General features: G+C 38.1%; 1 protein-coding gene across 1 annotated transcript in view; it reads right to left on the bottom strand.

Moving 5' to 3' along the window:
- Nucleotides 1–26,962, bottom strand: part of Dhx15 (DEAH-box helicase 15) — a 43,830-nt gene that overhangs the window by 13,441 nt on the left and 3,427 nt on the right. The window contains exons 2-9 of the mRNA XM_089644004.1: nucleotides 26,048–26,178; nucleotides 23,157–23,268; nucleotides 21,650–21,826; nucleotides 19,312–19,550; nucleotides 17,957–18,088; nucleotides 6,680–6,855; nucleotides 5,134–5,240; nucleotides 4,172–4,368 (exon numbers count right to left, since the gene is read on the bottom strand). Of these exons, the coding sequence (XP_089500130.1) occupies nucleotides 4,172–4,368; nucleotides 5,134–5,240; nucleotides 6,680–6,855; nucleotides 17,957–18,088; nucleotides 19,312–19,550; nucleotides 21,650–21,826; nucleotides 23,157–23,268; nucleotides 26,048–26,178 (1,271 nt within the window). The remainder of the gene's footprint in view (nucleotides 1–4,171; nucleotides 4,369–5,133; nucleotides 5,241–6,679; nucleotides 6,856–17,956; nucleotides 18,089–19,311; nucleotides 19,551–21,649; nucleotides 21,827–23,156; nucleotides 23,269–26,047; nucleotides 26,179–26,962) is intronic.

The raw sequence follows: 26,962 nt of genomic DNA, 5'->3' as shown, positions 1-26,962 counted from the left end.
TCGTCATGCTATGCTTTGCCAGGACGTCGGTTTTGCCTTTTGGTACTCTAAATAAGTCATGGTATCGACTTCGGCTGTAGTGGTCTGGTACATATAAATCATAGCATCCCAAGAGGAATGGGCTATCAATAAAATTGTTCCAAATTTTGAAAGATATAGTGGCTAGGCTTGCTTTCCGCCTAGTTTCCAGACTCACAGAATTGGTTTCCTCAAGTAAGTCGATATGGTGCATGAACCTGGGATAGGTTCCATGCGTCCGCATATAGACATACCTGAGGAATTTCTTCTGGATTTGCTCTATCATTTCAATGTACTTCTGGTGGTACGGTGCCCAAACATCGCTCGCATACTCCAGCTTGCTTCTCAGTATGCCATCGAACAATGCTAACATAGCATCTTGGTTATTGAACTGCTTGCATGTCCTAATGACGAACCCAAGAAGTTTGTAGCAAGACTGAGTGAGCTGCGATATATGGCCAGAGAATTTCAGTTCGGGATCAAAGACGACACCGAGATCCTTTACGGAATTTACACGTGATAGTGTTTCGCCCTTTATCTTATTATCATAAAGTATAGTGTTTAAAGAGCGAGTGTAAGACATAGTGACACATTTTTTTGTATTGAAATCTAATTTGTTTATCAACGACCATTCAGATAGTGCATCCAGATCAGCTTGCATTTTAAGACAGTCTTGTTGGGAGCTTATTTCCATTAGAATTTTAAGGTCATCTGCAAACAGTAGACATTTACTATTCTTAACATAGTTTTGGATGTCATTTATTAGTATTAGAAACAACAGCGGTCCGAGGTTAGACCCTTGAGGAAACTTGTCGGCAATGAAAGGATATTGCCGGCAAACAAGCGATTAATTAATCAATCAATGAATCAAACTAATCAATCAATGAATACATTCATCAATCCATCAAAAAAGCAATTAATCTCTTGAATGCTAGCGTATCCTTAAGGATACGTTTTAAAAAAAATCATTTCTCTGGATATAACTTGCTTATTCTGGGGAAACTTCAACACATTATCTGACAATATGTAACAATTTACAAGAAGATAATTTTGCAAAACACAAGTAAGTTATGACAAAAATAGAATCAGAAGGCGCACAGCGAAAATTTCGCATCGGCACACCAAGAGTTAACCCTTTACGGCGCAAGAACTTTTTTTAGATTTATTTTGTTACCTCCATGTAAAACAACAACTATACATAATGGAAAAAATAATTTAAAAAATCCTATGTAAAAACATATATTTTTTTTTGAAAAAAAACATTATGATGCAGAAGTGCATCATGGTGTCAAAACATACCAAAAGTTAGGAAGTATGAAACATTTGAAAACAGTTATTATTTTTGTTGAAACATAAGGCCACACCACATTTTTGACATTCTGTTTGGGCTGTTCTTTTACATCCTGGAAGTTTGCTTCTCAGCCTCTTTTCAGTCCATATAGGCCAGTGCCCTACCTGGTCCAATCTGACCTCTTTTGGTGATATGTACTGGCATGGTCCTTTCTTCTTTTTATCCTGAATCAGTGATTCTACATCACTGGTACGTTTGAGCCGGTTCGTTTTTTTATATTTTACTAACGTCTCAGCAATTTCTAGCCTAAAATCGGCGGAATTTAGCATCCGATCCTTATTGTTGGTATCAGCATGAATTCTTCTATATAGCAACCATGCATTGCACATCGTCATATCGAGAAAATGATAAAATAGCCGTATGAACCAACGTTTACTGCGAAGTCTAATTTTATAGTGGCCCATTACGCAGTCCATCAAGTCCACACCACCCATGTGACGATTGTATTCTGCTACAATAAAAGGCCGCTCTACCATAATATGTTTCTTTTGCGTCTTGTCAAATCTACTAACAGTTGATGTAGGGGTTTTGCCAGCAAAGTTAGAGGTCAGATTTACAACCTTATTGTCCCTCCAGGCTACTAAAGATATGTCAACACCGTTATAGTTTGCAACCTGTTCAACTGATGTCCCTCTAGGTTGTTTTTTCAACTGTTTTTCTTCTGGAAGTTTACAGTTAGGTATGCGATTTCTCCTAACGGTGCCCAGAGCCAATATACCACGGTGCGATAAGAATTCGATCAAGGGTAATGATGTATAGTAGTTGTCAAAAAACAATCGATAGTTTTGGTTGTCAGGTATGTCTCTGGCAAGTCGGACCACTACGTTAGATGACGCACCTAACTGAGGCTCACCATCTGCGCATATGTTCTCTTGGCCACTGTAGACTTCGAACTTGTAGCCATATCCAGATACACCACAAATCACAAACAGCTTGAAGCCCCATTTGTGAGGTTTATCTGGCAAATATTGGTTTAGGGCACTTCGCGCTTTGGTGGAACACATTTGTTCATCAACAGACAAATGTTGTTCAAAAGGCACTCTAGCAAAATTATGATTTAATTTCTCAATCATGGGTCTGATTTTATACAATCGGTCAGAATTTGGCTGACCATATGGTGTCATTTTGGCGTTATCATTGAAATGTAGCGACTGTCTCAAAAACTCAAACCGTTTTATCGTCATGGTCTCACGTATGTGGGCGTAACCATATTTCTCTGACCAGTACATTCGCACATTAGGCATATGAATTATGGACATGAAGAATATAATTCCTATGAACTGTCTTATTTCCTGGCTTGTAACATTTATAGGCTTACTGGCATCTTTTTGCACGCTATACAGGTTTGTTTCCTCTCTAATAAGATCGATAAAGTCATCAGTAAATAAATATGAAAATACCTGATAAGGTGTCTGCAGCTCTAATATTTCGTTGGGTAAGATAGAAGATCCCCGAATCTTCATCTGGTCGTCGCTAAGCCCTAAGTTTTTATTTTTCCATAAAATATTTGTCTTAGGTCATCTGGTCGTCGCTAAGCCCTAAGTTTTTATTTTTCCATAAAATATTTGTCTTAGGAGCACGTGAACTTCTTGAACAAGTAGTTGAACTGGTACTCGGTATTGGAACACCAGGCTGTGTCTCATATTGCGCGACTGTAGTGTTGATATTGTCCTCCAAGTTTGGTGACAAGATGTTGTTGTCCTGTTCTTCTGGATCTGGTATTTCTGGTTCCTCATCCGAATCTTCGCGTAAATTCTACCCATTCCGTTCCAATATGTACGATGGATCAGCTATGTCTTCGTCATCTGAGTAGTCTAAGCCATCATCACTATCTTGCCACTGGCCCAGAATGTCTTCCAATTCTTGAGTCGTCAAAGATGGAACTTTGGCACCTAAACGTGGAAGCCTCGAACTCATAATGAGACTGAAAGAAGAAAACATGCTTCCTAGAAACAAACTAATGGATTTTGATCGTTTAGCGCAATGATGCATTACTGCATCATAACAAAAGTTTAGCGTATCGCTGTAAATATAGTAAAATTCATTGAAAGTACATTAAATTGATCAAAAAGAAGGACTTACTGTTACTTCAGCACAATTTCACGGCGATATTTTCAATATAAGTAATAAAAACAAATAATCGAACACGCGTGCGAACTATACGAACCGGTTATGACAAGTTTGTATATTCAAATGGCCACAAAATGTAAAGTAGCGCCATCTAGTAAATATAAAACTAACTAATTCGTAAGAAAGCATTGCTGTGGATATGCAGCGCTGCGCCAAATGGTATTTTTTTGTTTCTTTGAACAATTGAAGGAGTTTGAATGGTATGATGTAGATCTGAAATTCGGCGCCGTAAAGGGTTAAGCAAGTAACCAATCAATGGATCAACCCATTTATTCACATCCGTAAAATCGTCTTATACATACCCTTCTGTTATTCTGACATTATACTGACCGGAACCAGTGCCATGTCTATCTCGAGCGTCCTCGACTTTTTCCACCATTCACATTCCTGTCATATATTCTCCTTACACTCCGTTCATCCGTTTTAAATGCTCAAAACAAGCGTCCATTTCCTAATCTTACTCATAGGCTTACATCACCTTGCATTCTATGCGAATCTCGACAAAGATGGTTTTATCTCATGAATTTAATTTCTAGACCATTCAGTTTACCGTCATCCTTCCTCTACCGGTTGCATGCCTCACTGCCATACATCAGAGTGGGTATCAGCTCTCCATTATGGACTGTTAGCTTTACTTGTTTGGACAGTGTTTTTTTGTTTAAATATTCTCACCTAATTTCTTGAGTTGTAGAACGACAGAGCCAAGATTGGATCGCAGGATCTCTGGGTAGGTGTTGTCTTGCATTTCGTTCTTGTACGCCTTTTCCGTGTATAGGCGGAAACACTTGCCCGGGCGGGTCCTTCCAGCTCGACCCGCACGCTGCTGGGCCGAGGCCTTGCTGATGGGGGACACCAAGAGGGACTCCACCCTAAACACACAACCAAACTTAAGGCCCATTTACACTTTGGCGAGTTCAAATACATACACTACACTGGACTAATTAGAGATAAAATGATAAAAAATAAAAAAACATCGGTAAGGGACATTAAATACTATCTTTGCATTGAAAAATTTAATATTTTTGATTGGATATTGTCGATTTGTAAAACTAAAATCTAAGGACGGGTTGTTTCGGAGAATTTGAACAATTCATCAAATTTCACCGTTCATTTTCAAGTTCTGTGAAAGATTTTTTCAAGTTTTGTTTTATTTCAGTTTTGTCAAGCAAGTAGCCCACAATGATATAATAACAGAACTTGAATAGGACTTTCACAGAACCCGAAAATGAACGTTGAAATTTGATGAATTGTTCAAATTCTCCGAAACAACCCGTCCTAAGAGTCTCTCTTCTGCTTTCAAAACAGCATTTTATTTGAAATTGAATTTCAAGAGGGAATATTTCAAGACACAATATTGTTATTTATCATGGAGTGTACCATCATCCGTGTATATAATAATTTTTTTATTTTTTTTTTAAAAAGAAAGACAAACGTTCCCGGGTTACAAATAACCTGACAATATTTGAAAATCTCCTACTACCACCACAGTAAGCCGAAAATGTTGGTTGTGTTGTGATGGAGGACTTAGCCAGGCGAGGAATTGAACACACTACGCCTGAGTGGGACCCAAGCGCGATGTCAACTCGGCCACCGACCGGTCTAAATATGTATGCATGTGAAATCAATGGTGGTACCTGATTCTAGGGTTGTAGACCTTCTGCTTGGCGAATCCAGGGTCAATCACAAACACAACTCCATCAATGGTCAGCGAAGTTTCAGCTATATTTGTAGATACCACTACCTGCCAACAGAAAACAACTATTTATTAATTATTTGCCACAAAGCTCGTCTGCAGGTTCTACCTTTAAAGTAAAGCAACAAACGCAAAGCTGCCACAAGGCAACTTGTCTGCAGGTTCTATATTTTTTTCTTTAATTTAACTGTTTGCACGCGGCCGTATCAACTGTTGTTACGGCAAAAAGTCTATACTCACACGCGGCTGTATCAACAGTTGATATGGAAACTTTGACGGCCGATATTCCAGCGCTCTTAAATGTATTTCTTTTCTTTTCTTCTCATAAATGTATTTCTTGCTCACTTGGACATTCGTAGAACTATCACGATGCTGACATCTACAAGAATTTCTCAAGAATAAAATTGTATTTCATAAAAAAAGATCGATAATCAAGTGCGCCTTTTAGTCCTTTAGTTTACATTTTTGTCAACGCATGGCGTTAGTACTAGCATGTCATTCACAACTTTTCATAACTAAAAATGATAAGTGATCATGGTGTCCCACTTGTGTCTATCACCTAAGTACACACACGCCGAGTGAATGGCCACATGTGACCACACTCAAAAGATACGGTACGTCTTTGTATGAAATTTTATGTTTTTGATTTTATAAACATCTAAGAGTGTTGACACACGAGGATTTGTTATCATATTGTGGAGAATAATCTGTTCTGTCTATATAGTCCAATAAATCATGCCAGAATGCTATAATTTGACATTTAATTGCGTGCAAAGGTATTTGAAAATATGTACCGCGTACGGGTATAGATAAAACGGAGCAAATTAACGCGTTCAAAAGGTTAATAAACGTAATAATTTTATTGGTAAATTTAGTTAAATTTAATTTGATGACAATGTCTATCTGTGATGCAATTTTGAGTGTATCTGATTCCTTTATCATGTTTCCACTATTCCTCCCCTGGATTATTATTTGGGTAAATTTCGTAAATATCTCAAATTCAAACACACTTGAGCGAGTCCATTTTTATGAATTTTTTTATTAGTTTGGTAAATTTTGTATCTCGAATTCAAATAAAACAATTGGGCGAGTCTCTTTTAATTCCATCAATTTAAGGGTGTCAAAAGAGGATATTTAAATTGGTTTTTTAGACCGGAATTCTGAAAATTGCCATGGCAGTCAATGTGTTAATACAGTTTTTGTTTAATTTTGGTTTTAGTGCCATATGCCACTTTAGACTGACCGAGACGTCGATTGACCATCAAAACGTCGCATGTGCGTGGCGCCAGTCAATGCCGTACGCGACCAACTTGCGGTTTATTTGTAAACCATCGCCTTACAGATTCATTGAGGAATTGACCAATGTCTTTTGAAGTGCATGGATTCCTAGATGGCGGGGGAGTTCAGGGGAATGAACTCAAACTCTAATGAAGATGGAAGGATGATCAGAGCAATCAGAAACACAAGCATTTAGAGCGACTATTCACCTTGCGTCCGATGGCCCCATTGGCCTTGTTGGGGGGCGCCTGCTCGAAGATGCGCTGCTGCAGGTTGGGCGGCAGGGTGGAGTACAGGGGAATGCACTTGAGCTCCCCCACCTCGGGGCCAAGCTTGTCCATCTCCGACTTTACGCGCTTGCACGCCTCTTCGATCTCCTCTTGCCCTGTTAGGTGAAAGAAGAATTATTATTCATTTTTGTCTGTGTTTGAAAGATCATAAATTAATAAAACCATTTTGTCTGTAATAATATTTGGCTGATTTATAAAGTGGCGTTTTTGTGAAAAATCACATCAAGGGCGCTGAAAGTGCAAGAATGTATGTAGCGCAAGTCATTAAGTGACATTTAAACAATATAATAGATCATTGAGTAACCTGATGATTTTATTTTAATTTACAGATGCAGATGTGTAATTGGTATTAGAAATTTAACAAGAACGGGGAGAATAGAAAGTCTACACTTTCGTTGGATGAATAGTTGAGTATATTAACCTTTCCCTTACTGTGCTAAAAACATCCACGCGTTCCGGTGCTGTGTAGTCAATACACATCTCAAAATAAGCGATTTAATATTGGAAAAATATGAAAATTCATAGCTAATCGCTTATTTTTATTATATTTTATATCAAAAGTGATAATAATTGTAATTTAACTGCTGAAAACATGAAAAAACCATCGACAGATGCTAAAAAAACGTGCGAGGGGTCCACATCTAACGATGGTCCGCGTCCGAATGGCTGGCGGCTGGCACACACACAAAAACGATAAATATTTTGACTTCTGCTGATTGTGAGTTTCATCAAATTTCTACCGTCATCGATTACTTCATTTAAGGTGAGATATCAATATTTTCTACTCGAATTACAAATATTTCAACGCATAAAGATATGTACCATATTAATAACATCAGTAAAATTCACTGTTCACAGTCATTTGCCAGAATATCGTAAATGAATTTCAATGTTCATTCAAATTAACACTGGTAGATTATTATCCTAGATTATTTATTTATTTCTGAATGAATTTTAGTTAAAATGTTTTTTGTTTCAAACCTCAAAGATTATCACTTGTTATGAATAAGTATTTGACACAATGTTACGATACTTACTTAGCCCATAGATGTGTTAATAGGCTGTTATTGTGTGTGGTTTTTCTAAGTACATTATTGACTGTTAATATGATTGAATAGTGGGTGGCCAAGTTTGACTTTGTTGGTCTTTGAAGGCCAACGCGCCAGAGTCCCTTCCAGTGGTTGAACTGGAAAAGAGCTCGCCAAACCGACCTACCGACGGTAGAGCATAATTCTCCATTCAGGGCGGGGAAAAATATATCCCATCTACATGATGTTTGAAAGGAAGTTGCAAGGTTGTAGAATGAAAGTAATCTGGATAAACTTTGGACTGGCCGTAACAAATTATATTTGATAAATTTCACAGAGAAATACAAAAAAGGTGAAAACTTACCCCCATCGACCAGAACGTAGAATCTATCTACCCTGTCTAAAATAATAAGAACGTATTTAGTTATGAGGAACGAACACTGAGTGCCGCGAATGGCGGAGTAGATGAATCAGCCATGTAGCTAGAGGACGGCAGCATCAGGATGTGGCTGGCCGACGGCCCAGTGTGGTCCAGCCAGTAGGAGTAGACGGCATCAGAATGTGGCTGGCCTACGGCCCAGTGTGGTCCAGCCAAGAGGAGTAGACGGCATCAGAATGTGGCTGGCCTACGGCCCAGTGTGGTCCAGCCAAGAGGAGTAGACGGCATCAGAATGTGGCTGGCCTACGGCCCAGTGTGGTCCAGCCCTGAGTAGACGGTTAATCCGTAAGTTGCCCTTCCACGAGGCAAGGTGGAACTTAATAATGCTCTGAATCAAAATGCACACGGCGAAAACAGTTTATCGGCAGAAATAATCACCGATCGCTTGGATAAACTATGATTACCCCCACGGCCACACATGGTAAAAACGTTTTCATTATTCACGCCACCCGGGGCGAATTCCACTCGCGGGAAATATGACTAGACTTCTAATCTCGAAGCACAAACTGAACATTTCGGTATTAATCGCAAATCCATGAAATAACTTTCGATTAGAGCCTCAGACCTCCAGAAATAATAATTGACCCCCCGACCGGACAGCCTGTCTCTCCTGTCACCGGCCGGGAAGTGCCACCATCTTGAATTTTTTCTCACTTCCTGTTAAAGTTCTAAGTTGCCAGAGCATAAACAATAGACAAGATAAATCACAGATTTGACAGGTTCTTACTTAGAGTGAAAATCGTATGTTATTTTCATAACATTACCCCGGTCGCCCCCAACGTGTTTGCCCTCAAACACAAGGAGAACAAAATAAAAGCCTGAGCTAAGAGATACCCTAACTTGGTCTGATGGGTTCCTAAAACATACATGATATAATAACATAAAAAAACGAGTTATATAGCAGAAATGTACTAAAAGTAATAGTATGCTTGCAAAAGGGTGTGCCACAAAATCAGTCGCGCCCATCATGCGTAAGACATGATGGATGAGTCTGCGGCGCATCCAATTGAAGTTCAGAGTATTAGATATAACAAAATCAGAACTTAGAAATAAAGACCTTAAATTGTACACAATTAGCAGTAAGAAGATACGTGGACGGGGCCCGTAATCACCCGCAGCATGTACGACGCTGGGTGATGTATTCTGACTCTCGTCTGGGACTACCGTAGACGTAGCATCTATAACAGAATAGAACTTAAAATTAGTATACAAATATTATCACTAAAGCATGACATCAATATACATCAAAACATTAAATATGCACAAAGCATCACTGTTCAGATTCACTTTTTTAAATAAGCCAAAGTAGGCTACACTCGTAGATGGTGTACCATCTGCACTTTATCACTGATTCTAAATCCATTTTGGAAAAGAAGAGTTCCTCTATAGAAGAGTATTCCTATCTAACTCCCTAAACTGGTCTCGTGGGTTAAGTTTTTCTGACAGTTATACAATAGAAAACAATATATAAGTTTATTTTACCATTGGTATATGAAATACAGGATATAACCAACCATTGTAAATGAATGGTGTTATGAATAGTCTTACAATCATCGCAAAAATGATGCCACATTATTTAGTAAACAACCATCGTTAAAAATGGTGCCAATAGAATTGTTAGCGACCATCGTAAATAAATGGTGCTATAAATAGTCTACAACCATCGTTAAAAATGGTGCCAATCAATTAAGTATTCGTCTTTTGTCCCCGAGGGTTCAATTTGTAAATTGTAGTATTAGTGTAACTAATTACCGAGGTTCTCACAGGAACCAATCAATCACTAATTTATTTTTAGGATTGATTTACATTTTTCAAATGATGAAGTTTTAATATTATATAAATTTATTAATATTAGTTCAGTAGTAACTTGTTTATAGAAACTTAACAAGAATTTTTTGTAATAGTAAAGATACTTACATAGACAAATGGGCAATGAGACCTATGTAAGCACAATATATTTAAACTCGGAACATCTTGAAATACTGGGCGAATAACTCCATATGTTTTTACTTAAAGTAATACAATATAAAGGTATATGAACACAGTTTATATGATATTAAGCTTAGAATACAAGAGGATATGCGGGTTCATATCGTCGTATAATCCAAGTTGACATAAAAATAAACTTAAAAATAAATATGAGCTAAGTTGAACTGATCGTGACCAGAAATATGTATGTATTTGTGTTTCGAAGCATCTCACATTTGTATATATATTTTATAATCTACCAAATTTTAACTTATTATTTTAATGAGAAATTATACTCGAGTAATCAACTGGAGTAAAATTAATTTTCCGTGAAGGACAAACTTAAAAATATGTATATTTTATAATCTACAAAATTTTAACTTATTATTCTAATGAGAAATTATACTCGAGTAATCAACTGGAGTAAAATTAATTTTCCGTAAAGGACGAACTTAAAAATATGTATATTTATTAACAAATACTGGTCATAGCAATCCGGATGATCAGGCCGAACTGAAATGAGCAGTATTCAGAAGATTTATTTAAAGATAGCACCTGTAAAGATGGCCAGTCTCCACACGATACTTTATGGTAGAAGACTAAACTGGTATGTTATCTGATTTTACTATATCTTTGACATGAAAGTCACCAGTTTCCTTACCATTTAAATCAGCCAGTGTATAGACTAGGTCTGATTTTTTTTTAACAACAATATTTTGAACAAAACGAGGTGCCAATTTTTGTGAAAAATAGTTCAAAGCATTGGATAATACAAAGTTTCTTCTCCAGACTACGTCTCCGACCTGAAAGGTAACGTTTCTTCTCCGTAAATTGTAGTGATTAGCGCCTTTTTTAAATGCTGCAAAAAGAGCGTTTGAGACTTGTTCATAAATTGTGGACAGTCCATTTAATCTGTCAGTGTAAATTTTGAGATGAGAGGAATCTTGCGGACTGGATACTTCATCTGCTAATGGATTACGGTGGAGATCCCCATCTAATATTTGTTCTCTACCGTGCATAACAAAGAAAGGAGTAAATCCTGTAGTACAATTTACGGTATTATTCATTGCCGATTGAATTTGTGGGAGAAATTTGGACCAATTACGATGATCTGATTCCACTAATATTGATAGTGCCGTGCCTAAGGTTTGATTATACCTTTCAACAACATTGTTCTGAGGTGTGTACAGTGAATTGTAAAATGGAGGGCTTATATTGTAACTTTGTAATAGTTCTTTAAATTCTTTAGAAATGAACTGTCTCCCATTATCACATACAATGGTACGCGGTACTCCGTGTACAAGGAAAATATTTTCCTCTAAATTTTTAATAATACTTCTCGCGGTTCCTTGGCGTAGCGGGAATAACCAGGTATATTTAGAGAAAACATCCACGCATGATAATATAACTGTAAAACCTGAATAACTTCTAGGCAGAGGGCCTACTAGATCCACTGATAACATCTGCATAGGTCTCGTAACTTTTTTATAATTTGAAGAAATTCCATTAGGCGGGGCTGTACTAATTTTGTGTGCTTTACAGACGGCACATTGATTTACGAATTGTTTCACCTCTTTGTACATATTTGGCCAGAAATAACGGAGTTGTAATTTTTTATAAGTCTTAAAGACTCCTGGGTGACAAGCACGAGAGGATTCATGTGAGTCTGACAAAATTTCCCTTCTGTTTTCCAGAGGGACTACTTTTTTCCAAGAAGTATCTTCACACAGAGGTAAACGGGTTTTTGTGTGACGAAACAATTCATTTTCACGTATCTGAAAGTTTTGAAAACGCTGAGGACATTCTTTGCAGCCTCTCCAGATATCTGTATACCACTTATCGGTGGACAAATTAGATTCAATGACTGCTATTGTAGCTTGGTCCATTCTCGAAAGTACGTCCGGGACGATGTGTTGTGTGCCTTTACGATGTATAACATCGAAGGAGAATTGAGATAAGCGAGAACTCCAACGTGCAAGACGTCCACTAGGGTTCGATAAAGATCCTAACCATTTTAAACTAGAGTGGTCAGTGATAACAGAAAAATGTGCCCCTTCTATATATGGTCTAAAATGTGTGACCGAGTCTAATACTGCTAACAGTTCACGCTCTGTGATACCGTAATTACGTTCATGTGTATTAAGGCACCTAGAATAATAAGCGATAGGGTGTTCTATCCCTTCAATTGATTGTATAAGGACGCCACCTATACCCACAGAGCTTGCGTCACAATGAATAGCAAAAGGCTTAGTAAAGTCTGGACAACTAAGGACAGGAGCAGTCGTAAGTGCTTCCTTTAATTTATTAAACGCTGTTTCAGCTTCTTTCGACCATTTAAATAAACTTATTCCTTTTTTTGATCCAGTAAGTTTTGACAGGGGAGCAGCTATACTAGAGAATCCTTTTATGAAACGTCTAAAATAACCACATAGCCCGAGAAAAGCTCTTATTCCTTTAGCATTTTTAGGAATTGGAAAATTTTTTATACTTTCTATCTTAATTGGGTCGGTGCGAAGACCTTTGGAATCCACCATATATCCCAAGTATTTAAGTTCTGACTTACAGAATTCACATTTTTTTAAATTAATCGTGAGACCCGCATCTCTTAACCGTTCAAAAACTTTAATTAACAGTTTAAAATGAGATTCTAAATCTTCAGACACTAAGATTAGGTCATCCAAATAACAAAATGCGTTCTCATCGAACTCTGGTCCAAACAGAGCGTCTGCTAGTCTTTGGAGTTCACTCGGAGCGTTTTTTAACCCGAAAGGCATCCGAGTGAATTCGAACAAACCGCGACCGGGCACGACAAAAGCTGTCTTTTCACACGAATCTTTGTCTAGGGCGATCTGCCAAAAAGCCTTTGACAAATCTATTGAGCTGATATATCTGGCTCCACCAAGCTTGTCCAGTATGCGAGAGATATACGGTAATGGATAACTGTCCCTAATTGTAAGATTATTGATCCTTCTGGAATCGAGGCAAAAACGACCCGTTCCATCTTTCTTTGTGACTATTAATACTGGGCTAGACCAAGGTGAGCGTGAAGGACGGATGACTCCTAATTTGAGCATTTCATCTACTTCATTATCTAATTGTTTCTGTCTAGCAGGAGAAAGAGGGTAATATCGTTGTTTAACCGGAGGACCCGTAGTAATAATTTTATGTTTGACTAAGTGTGTTAACCCTAAACCTTTCTTTTCAAAAGAAATGGATTCAAATTTCTTAATAATTTTGGTAAGAGTTTTATTTTCCTCCTTGGATAAGGAAGAGGCTGGCTGAATAGCTCTCAACTCATTGATATGACCCGTTCGTTGAGGATTGGGTTCTTTCGGAAAGAGTTCCGGCGCGACTTGAAACACTTTCCAAAAATTTACTCCTAAAATAAAATTAGGAGATAAAGAAGGGACGACGTAGAAAAGTACATTATGTGTTATAGACTTGTACGTAACTGGCAATGTCATTGTACCTAAAACACGCTGATTTGTTCCATCAGCTGTAGAAATATTGAAATCAATATTAACTAATTTATAACCTAATTTTAAGAAAACTAAATGAATATCTCCTCCTAAACAGGAGATTGAAGAACCACTGTCAAGTAGTGCTTTATAAAAATTATTTCCAATAAAGATATCCGCAAAAGGTCGATTATCCCTTTCAAGCTCGGAATCCTTCGGCGGCGGTACCTCCACCTCAGAACTCGAGCCCGAAAGAAACTGTCTAACCAAACGGAGCCAACTCTGCCACTCGCATTTCCTCTGCGCAAAGGAAGGCGCGTGAACAGAGCGACTCACATTTAGTTTTTTGATTCTCTATATTTTAAAGAAGCAACCCTAGGTTTAGAGTTGTTGTGACTCTTCTTCCTACATTCCGATAGTAGATGCCCCCTTAATTTACAAAAAGAACAATAAATATTGTTCCCTGAGGAATTTGATTCAGTATGACACATCTCCTTTTCTCTATTGTCATTGGAAGTTGGTTTTTTCGAATGATGGTTATAAAAAACCCGAGAATTATTATTGTTTTTATTATTGGCATTATGTTGTTTATTATTATTATTTTGTTTATAATTATAATCCGTTGAACGATTAGTGTGGGTACCACGATAAGAAGGGTTATGATTAAAATTGAAATTATTATTACCCCGTGAATTGGTATAATAATTTTTTGTATTATCTTTAAGTTGAGTATTGTAAAAAGAAGAAGAAGATTTATTTTCCCTTAAATTAGACGTTGAATAAGACTCCAACTTATTTGTAGCTTCGGTTAATTCTGAAAAAGAATTGAAGTCCCGAGACGCAAGAAGGTTGATATAAGTAGGTAATAATGCCGTCATACATAATTGTAATAGTTCAGAGGTAGGTAATTTGGCATCAAGCATGTTGTTATGCTTCTGCATTCTCAACGTAAATTCGAAAGCAGACATACCGGCAGGTTGTTTCATAGAGAAAAGTTGTGACTTTAATTCTATTTGTTTAATATTTGTTTCGAATTGTTTTATAAGTAATGTAGATAATTCAATCCAAGTTAATTCGGGAGTATAGATGGACCTAAACCATAATAAGGCCAAACCCTCTAAAATATCAGGAAAACATCTTACTAAGTCAACATGACTGACGTTCCTAGTTCTACATTTTTCTTCTATTTGAATTATAAAGTCCCTTACGCAACTATTTCCATCAAATTTAATCTTCCAATCATTAATAGTACTTAAGGATGAAGAAGAGGAAGGATGTGATTCGTTATATATTACTTTAGTATATTTTATGTAATTTGTCCCAAATTCGTTGTCATTGTCTGGGTTAACATTCCCCTCGTGATGCTCTAAAACTCTTGAAATCTTAATATTTTTGTTATGCCTTCTGGCCTGAGTTCGCATTTCCTCTAATGTACTGTCCGGTGTAATATTTCTGGATAAAAGGTCCGAAGACAATTCCTCCTTCGTTTTACCATTGATGTTATCTATTAAGGTCGACATCTTGAAAAGTTTAATTATAAAACCGCAAGTATTGAATACAAAATGATTATAAATTAGCTAATGACGATAGCTATGAATATATTGTACTCCCGCGAGGCAAATATATAATTAAATGCACTTATAAGCACTGTATAGTATTGGTTGCATAACATAATTATCGAAACTTTCAAAGTGTATTATTATTTTGACAGTTGTTGTCAAAATCGCGATGTTTGTTTACGCTTGACATTCCTAGCTGTCAAGTTGACACAAAGTATTGTGTTGCCCGTAAAATAAAAATAAATTATAATAATGCGTACAAATCGTTATTTATGTTGGTTGCACTGATGGCACTTTAATAAGTTCGCACTGTTGACTGACATTTATGTACCTAATAACATTTATAGGTTATGTTTTATGTGAGACACGTCGAAACAAAACAAATACACATGATTACTAAAATGCTTGCAACTTCGACTCAAAATCAAATAATAAGAACAAATACGAACCAACCACGTTGATGCGCCATGTTATGAATAAGTATTTGACACAATGTTACGATACTTACTTAGCCCATAGATGTGTTAATAGGCTGTTATTGTGTGTGGTTTTTCTAAGTACATTATTGACTGTTAATATGATTGAATAGTGGGTGGCCAAGTTTGACTTTGTTGGTCTTTGAAGGCCAACGCGCCAGAGTCCCTTCCAGTGGTTGAACTGGAAAAGAGCTCGCCAAACCGACCTACCGACGGTAGAGCATAATTCTCCATTCAGGGCGGGGAAAAATATATCCCATCTACATGATGTTTGAAAGGAAGTTGCAAGGTTGTAGAATGAAAGTAATCTGGATAAACTTTGGACTGGCCGTAACAAATTATATTTGATAAATTTCACAGAGAAATACAAAAAAGGTGAAAACTTACCCCCATCGACCAGAACGTAGAATCTATCTACCCTGTCTAAAATAATAAGAACGTATTTAGTTATGAGGAACGAACACTGAGTGCCGCGAATGGCGGAGTAGATGAATCAGCCATGTAGCTAGAGGACGGCAGCATCAGGATGTGGCTGGCCGACGGCCCAGTGTGGTCCAGCCAGTAGGAGTAGACGGCATCAGAATGTGGCTGGCCTACGGCCCAGTGTGGTCCAGCCAAGAGGAGTAGACGGCATCAGAATGTGGCTGGCCTACGGCCCAGTGTGGTCCAGCCAAGAGGAGTAGACGGCATCAGAATGTGGCTGGCCTACGGCCCAGTGTGGTCCAGCCCTGAGTAGACGGTTAATCCGTAAGTTGCCCTTCCACGAGGCAAGGTGGAACTTAATAATGCTCTGAATCAAAATGCACACGGCGAAAACAGTTTATCGGCAGAAATAATCACCGATCGCTTGGATAAACTATGATTACCCCCACGGCCACACATGGTAAAAACGTTTTCATTATTCACGCCACCCGGGGCGAATTCCACTCGCGGGAAATATGACTAGACTTCTAATCTCGAAGCACAAACTGAACATTTCGGTATTAATCGCAAATCCATGAAATAACTTTCGATTAGAGCCTCAGACCTCCAGAAATAATAATTGACCCCCCGACCGGACAGCCTGTCTCTCCTGTCACCGGCCGGGAAGTGCCACCATCTTGAATTTTTTCTCACTTCCTGTTAAAGTTCTAAGTTGCCAGAGCATAAACAATAGACAAGATAAATCACAGATTTGACAGGTTCTTACTTAGAGTGAAAATCGTATGTTATTTTCATAACACACTACATTTTAAATGTTCATTGTTGACATGAATCAGTTATTTGTATTACTAGTGTGTTATTTATTTTACCTAACTATTTAAAAAAATACCCTCTGTCGTCCAATGTTAAACCTAATTAACATTGAATAATTTCTAAAAAAATTAAATACCAAAAATTTTCAAATAATTTTCCGAGGTATTATCAAGCATTACTAGAGACACCCATTCATAGCATTAATGATAGTTTCGCGAATTAAAGCGATAAATGGTGTTTTTAGCGATAATAAAAAAGGATTTTTAGTCGCTATAATCTTGTATTTACTGTAGAAACATGTGCCATGTTGAGTTTCAATCAATAATTCAATAAACATGTTTCAAGTGATTTTGCTAATTTAATTGTTTTTCCCCTCTTGCTGACTCCCATTCCTTGACGTTATCCTATTCAGCTATAAACGCTGTGAAAATGCAAAATTAAAGCTATAAAAGCTAATTTTTCAATAATTAATGCTACATATCTTAAAAATTAAAGCTATGAATGGGTGTCTCTAAGCATCACATATTTTATACATGTAGAAACAATAATGCGGATGTTAAAGGGTTAACTAAATAACTAACCATCAGGCCGTTCCGCAGGGGTAGGCAGAGAGGATGAACCGCCAATCAACTCGGCCTTGGCACACGCTTCTTGCCTCATTCACATTCATACATACTGTTCTATTATTGTGAGTCTTGGCGTGGCCCGACTCAAATTTCTGGTTCATTTGATCGTAACGTGTCTTCCTCGGGCGTCCCCAACTTATTCTATCATTCGCATTTACGTCATATCTTCTCCTTACACTCCTTTGTTAGTTCACTCGCTGTACATGCCCAAGGAATCATATGTTACTCATTATGCTTATCTTCTCCTTACACTCCTTTGTTAGTTCACTCGCTGTACATGCCCAAGGAATCATATGTTACTCACTATGCTTACATCAGCCTTGCATTCACAATCATACGTAGTTTTACAGACTTACGCCGGGGATCATTATGCAATGTGTTTGACCGCCATCACTTCATCACTCACCAGTCAAGAAGAGCAATATATCTCCCTGGCCATCCTCGCACATGTGAATCTGTATGACGGTCTTGATGGCTGCGTCCAGGTAGTCCCTCTCAGGCTCCGGAGTATAGAAAATCTCAACTGTGTGCGTTCGTCCTGAAATCAAATGCATTTATACATGTATTGCTTGTAAATAGATATGTTCCATTATATTAATGAGACAAGTATTTTTATCATAGCGCAAAGGATAACGCATTATATTATAAGCAATAATTATTAGCCTGAAACAGCACCCATACAAATTTTAAAAATTGCTCGAGAAAAGGTAAATGACGCCGACGGGAATTCAACCCGCAGCCTTCTGATTGCCGGTCAGCTGCTCTGCCAATTAAGCTACCTCGGCTTATTCCAAATCTGCCAAATAATTCAATATGGACTAGTGTTTTTCATTCAACAATAATTGTTTATAGATAGCTACTTTATTTTTGTAGGAAAGACTTTGTTAGTGCTGAACCTGCCACTAGGTGGCGTCGAGACATATTATATCTTCATTTATTGGTGATATATTTATATTTCATTTGCAATGAATATGTCCGATACAGACAATGAAATTGTCTCTAACAATGAAACTGTCTCTAACAATGAAACTGTCTCTAACAATGAAACTGTCTCCAACGATGAAACTGTCTCTAACAATGAAATTGTCTCTAACGATGAAACTGTCTCTAACAATGAAATTGTCTCTAACGATGAAACTGTCTCTAACAATGAAATTGTCTCTAATGATGAAACTGTCTCTAACAATGAAATTGTCTCTTGTCACGCTTCCGTGTGAGAAGTTATTTTCGGCTCTGAGGAAAATAACTTTTCACAGGGCCTACGCCATCTTTGGGGATGCTGTGTGGAGGGTCTTTCTAAGAAAGGAAGGATAGGAAGTTCTGGGAAGCAAAAAGGGTGGGAATCCGGGGATCAGTCGGTCCAGAAATGACAGACGTATGCAACCATCCCTCCCGCTACGGAGCAAGGCGATTCGTTGAGAGAGTACTGCTGAATGGTCTCCCAATCCTTCCGATTCCAACTCGCGGCGCAAGAATTGTGCAGAGGCATCTGCACCCAAAAACCTAGACAAACTTCACCTCATAAACCAAAACTCACCCCTGCAAAGTCACCGGCCATAGTAAACGAGGGTGACCTATGGCAGAGGTGTTGGTTATCCAATAAATGGGGCGGCGGTACCGATACCCACCTCCCAAATTGTTTAATAAATAATATTTAGAAGAAATAACCGGCGTCACGCGTTACTGCTATTCGAATTAGAAATCATCATTTGCCATAAAAAAAAACATTAGACCTCATAGGTCTAGTTACGTTTGACTCACCAGGCACGTTCATGAGCGGCGCGTTGTCGAAGTAGTGCTGGAACTTGCCGGCGTCGAGCGTGGCGCTCATGATGACGAGCTTGAGGTCGCGGCGCTGACGCACCACCTCCTTCAGCACGCCCATCAGGATGTCGGTGGCGAGGGTGCGCTCGTGGGCCTCATCCAACAGCACCACCTGGTACTGCTCCAGGATGGGATCGGACATACCCTCGCGGAGCAACATACCGTCTGTCATGTATCTGCAAAGACAACGTAACATTTATAGCAAACTCGCGGAGGATTAGGGAATCTCATTGCCTTTCAAAAAACAAATATTGTCAATTTTCTTTACAAACTACAGTCAAACTTGGTTCCTCGAGCACGAGGGGGCCGATTAAATTTGCTCCTTATATCCGTTAACCGTTACATACAAATCGATTTGTTTAAATTCTTATGTACCTACCTAAATGCCTCTACTATCAATATATTCGCAAATGTGCAGTATGTTTTCAAAATGCGATTAGGTATTACTTAAAAAAGCATATTGCTAAAAAGTATACAAGAAAAATACACTTTTATTGACAAAATTTATAATCAAAACCCTCAACCCTCTCCCTCTCCCCCTTCCGCTCAGCAAAAACCAAAAAAAAAACACTTGTATGTCGCGGCCTGCTTGAGAAATAGACAAAGCAGCGACCCCTCTGCTGAAAAAGTTGTGCATCACTATCATTAATTTACCCTGTGCAAGGATGTAGGTACTCCTAACTAGGTACCTTCATTAACATATTTATTGGTTTGTAGATGAGTTGTAATACAAAAGAAGACGTAAAAAGGGAAGAAATTTCACATGACTAGCAGATTTTACAACAATTTGACTTTACGCAGCCTTGTTTAACACCTTCAATCTATACATGGATAATTGTATGCAAAAATTGAAAGAGGTGGGATTGGGCGCGAATTTGAGTATGTTGCCTGTTGTATGCTGATTGCTAATAGTATAGATGATCTACAGTCTCTCGTGTCTAGGATGAACCAAGTATGCATGAAGAATGAGTTAATGATGAATGTAAGTCTAAAGTAATGGTCTTTGAAAGAGAGAGTACGAAAACAGTGTGCAATATAGTTGTGAATGAGGAATACTTGGAGCAGGTGGATGAGTTTGTGTATTTAGGAAGTATGTTCTAGAGAGATGGGAAGGCTGACAGAGATATTGAAAGAAGGGTAAATGCAGGTAACTCCATTAATGGAGGACTAAACGCAGTTGGCGCTAACAAAAAATTGTCCAAAGAAGCGAAGTTAGCAGTCCACAACGGAGTGCTGGTACCTACCTTGATGTATGGAAGTGAGGCATGGAACTGGCAAAGAAAGGATGAAAGTAGATTGAAGTCTGTTGAAATGAGAGATCCCTCAGGCGTATGTGTGGTAAAACCATGTTTGATCGTGTGAGGAATGTGGAGATCCGCAAAGAGTGCAAGGCTGATGTAAGCGTAATGAGTAAGATTTAGAAAGGGACGATTAGATGGTTTGGGCATGTAGAGCGAATGAGCGAAGATAGGAGTGTAAGGAGGATGCATGATGCAAATGCGAATGGTAACAGAAGTCAGGGACGCCCGAGGAAGACATGGCACGATCAAGTGAATCAGATACTGGAGTCGGGCCATGTCAAGAGTCAGAATAATAGAAGAGTATGTATGAGACGATGTGTGAATGTGAATGAGGCAAGAAGTGTGTGGTGTGACCGAGTTGTTTGGCGGTCCGTCCACTCTGCCTACCCCTGCGGTGTAACTGCAGTGTTTTTAATATATCTAGAGTCCTCTGCTTGCAAAGTTGTATCTTCTCCAAGCTTTCATTTTTGAAAATTAGAATCTCATTAGATTAAAAATAACACAGGATTGCCTTCTTTTTTGTTGTTTGTTTTTGGGGTGTTATGCCGTGTTGCGCTAACTCCTTCTTTAGCCGACGTTTCGGACAGCGTTGCAGTGTCCATCATCAGGGCAGATCCGGTAGATCCGAAGATGTGTAATTGTTGGTTGTCGAGTTTGTGCTTATTTACTTGGAAGCGATACCGTGCCGCCAGCTTCAATCCACTACGAGCGTGTAGGTATTACAGTACAAGGGAACTGCAATTTAAGTGAAAGCACAGTATTACTGTGTAAACGTAAATATAGTTAGCGCAACACGGCATAACACCCCAAAAACAAACAACAAAAATGCTTTTGGCCGTGAAAATCTAAAAAAAAAAAAGGATTGCCCTCGCCTAGTAACATGCCGTCTGTCACATATCTGTAACGACAACGTAGCAAATTATACCGTAGAAGAGTCACGTCTATTTTCTCGTGGGCATGACAGTGGCACTTACTTGAGTAGAGTCTTGGGGCCGGAGCAGTCCTCGAACCGGATGCTGTAGCCCACCTCTTGTCCGAGAGGCACATCCATCTCCTCGGACACGCGCTGCGCCACAGACATGGCGGCAACTCGGCGCGGCTGCGTGCACGCCACGCCCTTCTTTCCTGACGAGCGCGAGTATTCCACGCACCTGAAATATTTATTCATTTAAACAGTGAAATTTCAATGGTGTTTTAATTACACATTCACTAAAGACTGTCTGTACAAGCTCAGATTTGATTTGCTACTAATAAAAAATGTCTTTAACGGTGCTCCGAAAGAGCTGGCAACTTTGCATTTCTGCAGACTGACGCATGAAATTTCCATCTTGAAAAAGTGAGATTATTTTGGACATTTTATTTTTTAATGGACTGTTATTGTGTAAGTTTTATAAAAATTCTATGACAGTGATGTTTCTTAATAACATAAATGTCTTATGAATGTGTAGGTAATTATAAATCCTAGAAAGGTAATGTAATTATAAATCCTATCAGTAACATCATCAGCTGTAGGCAGACTGATGGAACCTAAGCGCAAGCCAAATACTAAGTTTGGTGATCGCGCTTTCGGAGTATCTTGGCCGAAGGCTTGGAATAAACTCCCTCCGGAACTAAGATCCATAACAAGTCCAACATAATTCAGGTCTAAACTAAAAACTTACCTTTTCAAGCTGTCATACCTTTAAATTAAATATACCATTCCTGAGAGAAAGTCCAGTTACATCCAATTATGTCCTAAATCCTGTATCTAAATTTCGCTAATAAACAATTAGTTAATGTTAATTAAGTGTTAATCTCAAGTGACCTACCAGGTAAGTATTGTACTGTATATTATCTCCATATATAGTTAATAATAACATAGATCATTGTAGAAATGTATTATATATATTTGTACAGCGCCCTTGAGGTGATTTTGCACAAAAATGGCACTATAAAAATCATCCAATTATTATTATTATTATTATTATTATTAAATAAGCGTTTATACTATGCTAACAATGAAGCCAAAATGTCTTTGTTATTTTCTAGGAATTATTATCATATTTTTTTATTGTACAAACGAGATAAAAAATTAAGTGACAGTTTTCTTGCAGATTCCCTGAATAATTTTTTTTTCTGGAAATTATCCATATTTTTACGAATTTACTTCGAACATCTGAATTTAAAGGGTCGGGTAAAAATTTCGATTTTTGCGGTAATACATTGTATTTTTACAAATTTACTTGGACTATCTGAGTTTATATCAGTCTGGCTGCGACGGAAATTGGCGATTACGAATAATAAGTCGTATTACGAATTTACTCTGAAGATACAACACGAATTTGAAGAGGTGGCCAATAAAATAGACATTTCGAATTACGTGAGAATTGGTTAATTCGAAATTACATTATTTAAGGTCTCTTGGATTTCGAATTAAAGTTTTATTTATACACATTATTTGTGAAGTCTCTGTGTTTGTAAGGAATGGGAGGTTGAACTCACCACTGAGGGATCTGCGTAGTTTTGCCAGAGCCAGTCTCTCCGACCAGCACGATGACCTGATTCTCAGAGAGTTTCTTCATGAACTCGGCGCGGTACTCAAACACGGGCAGAGCTGCAAACAAACAAATAAACCAATCAATACTCTATTTTAAATTAATATATGTATTTATTTCATCATTCGGGAAGCTGATCATTTGGGAGCCTCATCTCATGGCCGCCCAGAGTTGATTTAGGATTATGCAGAAATTTGTTGATTATTCAGGAATTCTCGCAATTGTTCATTTATTAAGTTGTTCAGTGGAGAAAATGGTCATTCAGGGTTGATTTGGGACCGTGATTATGCAGGAATTAGTCAATTCGGGAAGTTGTTCAGGGGAGAAATTGGTCATTAGGAAAGTTGGTTCATTCGACAAGTTGCTTATTTTGAAAGTTGCTTATTTGAGAAGTTATTGGGAAATGATTCTGGAGAAGCAGTAGACTTAAAATTTGAAAATTAAAATAGTAGACAGGATAGACATCTCTGGTCAGTTATGGTATAGATTTTGCTCTGCAGGTAAGTGACGATGAAATTCAGCCATCTGTGCATTAAACAGCTGGATTCATCTGAATTATGTTGTTTGACAAAAGAGGGCACCACTATTCCTGTTTGTTCGATTTACGACTAAAAGATTTAAATATTTTTGTCACAAGAAAAGTGACAGTTTTTGAATTACAATGTGTTAATTCAAATTTTATTCTAAATTCTACTCTCTTGAGAGCTGGTCGTGACAGATTATTATTTCATGGTGTGAATGCAAGTTTTATTGTGCTGATTGCCGCCCGCTGCCGAATTTAGAGATTAACCTTGAGGTTAAGGAATTGCTGCCAATCTCAATGCGAGTGATATATTCGGTGAGTTCTCTGTTTTATGTATTTGGATATATAAGGGAATTATGTATTATGAAAAAAACCCTTGACTGACTCTGTGCAAAAACGGGCGGTCCGTTTGATAGATTCCCCAATCTTAACAAACGGACTGCAATCTTTAGAGCACAGGCGTCAGGTAGGTATGCTGTCCTTGTTCTATCGGTATTACAATGGAAGATGCTCTGAGGAACTAGCGTCATTGATCCCTTCGGCACCGGTGCGTAGTCGGGATACACGCCAAACGCGCGCCCAACATTTGTACACGGTTGACATTTGTCACATGAGAACGGGTCGCTTCTACGATTCGTTCTTAAGTTCAACAGCTCGGCTGTGGAACGAACTGCCAGCCTCTGTGTTTCCTCCCTCCTACAACTTGGGACTCTTCAAGACCCATGTTCACTCCTTCCTCTTCACAAAAAGACCCTCCACACAGGATCCCCAAAGATGACATAGGCCCTGAGGGAAATTATTTTTTTCAGGGCCTCCTGTGTGGAGTTAATATAAAAAAATATATATATAAAAAAAATCCCTGATGGTCTGTGTGGTTTACAATCCAGACCATCACCAGATTCATTTAGACAGTTGTTGGAAAGATGGGTATTCAGGAAGTGATTCAATTGGAATTGGAAGCTGGTTATTCGGGGAATTCCTCATTTGGGAAATTGATCAATTGCATGTTAACCACTCAGAACATTAGAACGTCAAAAGACGTAAATATGATAATAGCGGTCAAGACATTAGAACGTCTTTTCACGTAAACGCGCGAGATTTTACAAAAATCGATTTATTTCCATCACTAGTATACGGATTGCCATGATTTAAAAAACAGAGTATCGATAATGAATAACGCTACGCGTCTGTATTCAACAATATCTGTGGAACGTAGAGGTGCATTATCTAAGCTGATTGGATCTGTCATCTTGTTCGTTCATAATTTATTGCGTTTCTAAATAATTTATTAAAAATATTTTTGTTTGGACGGTTAATATTTTGAGGTGACTAATAGTTTTTAATTATATTTCTTCAATATATAAAGTGTTATTTCTTTATGATACTCAGAAAAAAGTACATTTTTCACAGCTTTGAAATAATGGTCAGCGATTTTTACATATTTTTGACATTTTCATAAAATATATATTTAGAAACGCAAATATTTACTTATAACAACACAATACGATAGTGGATTTCATAATCTTTCCAAAACATTTTTTAGAATGAGGCTACGTTTCCCAAGACGTGAGTTATGATGCTTTTAGCAAAACTCGTAAATAACACAAAAATTATCACGTTTTGACAGTTCTCAAAGGAACACATAGTAAATAAATGTCTTTGTCTGAGAGGTTAAAGGGTGTTTTATCAGGAACTTGATTATTTAACTAGTTCATTTGGAAGGTTTTTCATTCAGCAAGATGTTCATTTGGGAAGTTGGTCAATCAGAAGAGTGTTTATTTGGAAAGTAAGTTGTTCAGAAGAGTATTTATTCAGGGAGTACTTCATTTAGAAAGTTGCTCGCTCGGAAAATTGATCACATGGAGAATCATTCATTCAGAATAATTTTCACTGGAGAAGTTAATATTCTACAAACTGTTCAATTTGGATATCAGTAGACTACCTGAACGCAGCCATCAAGACCATCACACAGATCTACATGTGCGTGGATAGCCATCCCCCTGGTATATTGCTCTTCTTGACTAGTGAGTGATTTCCCCCACCTTAACCAATGCATTTCAAGCTTTAGAGGACACGCTGAAGGAATGCTTTACTTATTCTACCGAAATTTTATGCATAAGAATACGGTTTTAAAACAATATTAGTAGGTTTACGACACCACTAACTAACCACAAAGCTAACCATGTCAAGCTGTACGTACTTTACCTCATGCGGCCCGCGAACAAATCAATTTCAATCAATTGAAAATGGATACATTAGACCTCCGGTCAAAAAGATTGATCACCACTGGTTTAGAGAAATGAGATGTTTGTTACCTATCCTTTTCCTGTAGAGCTCGTGGTAGCGGCCCGTGTAGGGGAGCCCCGTGAAGGAGTTGAGGCCCGTGGCGGGGACTGTGCTGACCCCGGGGGCCTGCGCCCCTCCCCCCAACATGCCTCTCTCCTCTCTGCAACAAACAAACAAACAGGTCATCATTACTTACGGACAGACATTATATCAGTATATATAATCACTAGCTGTACCCCACCACGTATTGCTGTGGCTCTATCTGTGCAGATAGAGAAACAATAGCGCGTTTTGCTTTCATGACCAAAAGATTCAAAAAAGCATGTATTTATCTGTCACAGATGATGTCTATATAATATAGGTATATAAAAGCAACCGACAAGATATTCCTCCACTCGTCTCCTCATAGAGTTTAAGGTCTTAAACATACGATAACTCCACCTAAAATTTTCGCTAAGGGGCCGTTCAAGTATTATGTAAGCACTATAGGGGGGCTGGGGGGGTCTTTGCTTTGCTTATTTTCGATGACATGGGGGAGTGGGGGGTTGAGATAGGGATTACGTCAGCACTGCTCAGCAGTAGTTATTTTTTTTTACACATTGGCAACCCACACACTGTCTATGTTTGAAAACCGAATACATATTCGGGGATTCCCACAAATAATTAATACGTTTAGGTACTCGCTTAAAAAACAATAGGTACCAATTTTTACGTAAGCATGGGAGGGGGGGGGTAAGAGCTTTGCTTACTTTTGGTGACAAGGGGGTAAATAATTGTAATAAATCTGCTTACGTAATACTTGAACGGCCCCTAATACATTTCCTTATCAAATATAAAAACAAAACTCTCTTGGGTCAATCCGCACCAAATCATGCAGAAAATTTTGGATTTGTCACCCACCATCTCAGATTTTGATGAAACTTTAAATTTTTAATCCTTCCATA

This window comes from Hesperophylax consimilis, chromosome 20, assembly GCF_061612785.1.
Source record: "Hesperophylax consimilis isolate HC1 chromosome 20, BYU_Hcon_1.0, whole genome shotgun sequence".
Classification (NCBI taxonomy): Eukaryota; Metazoa; Arthropoda; class Insecta; order Trichoptera; family Limnephilidae; genus Hesperophylax; species Hesperophylax consimilis.
Note: the sequence above shows the minus strand (reverse complement) of the source record. Positions and strands in the feature narration are given on the sequence as shown.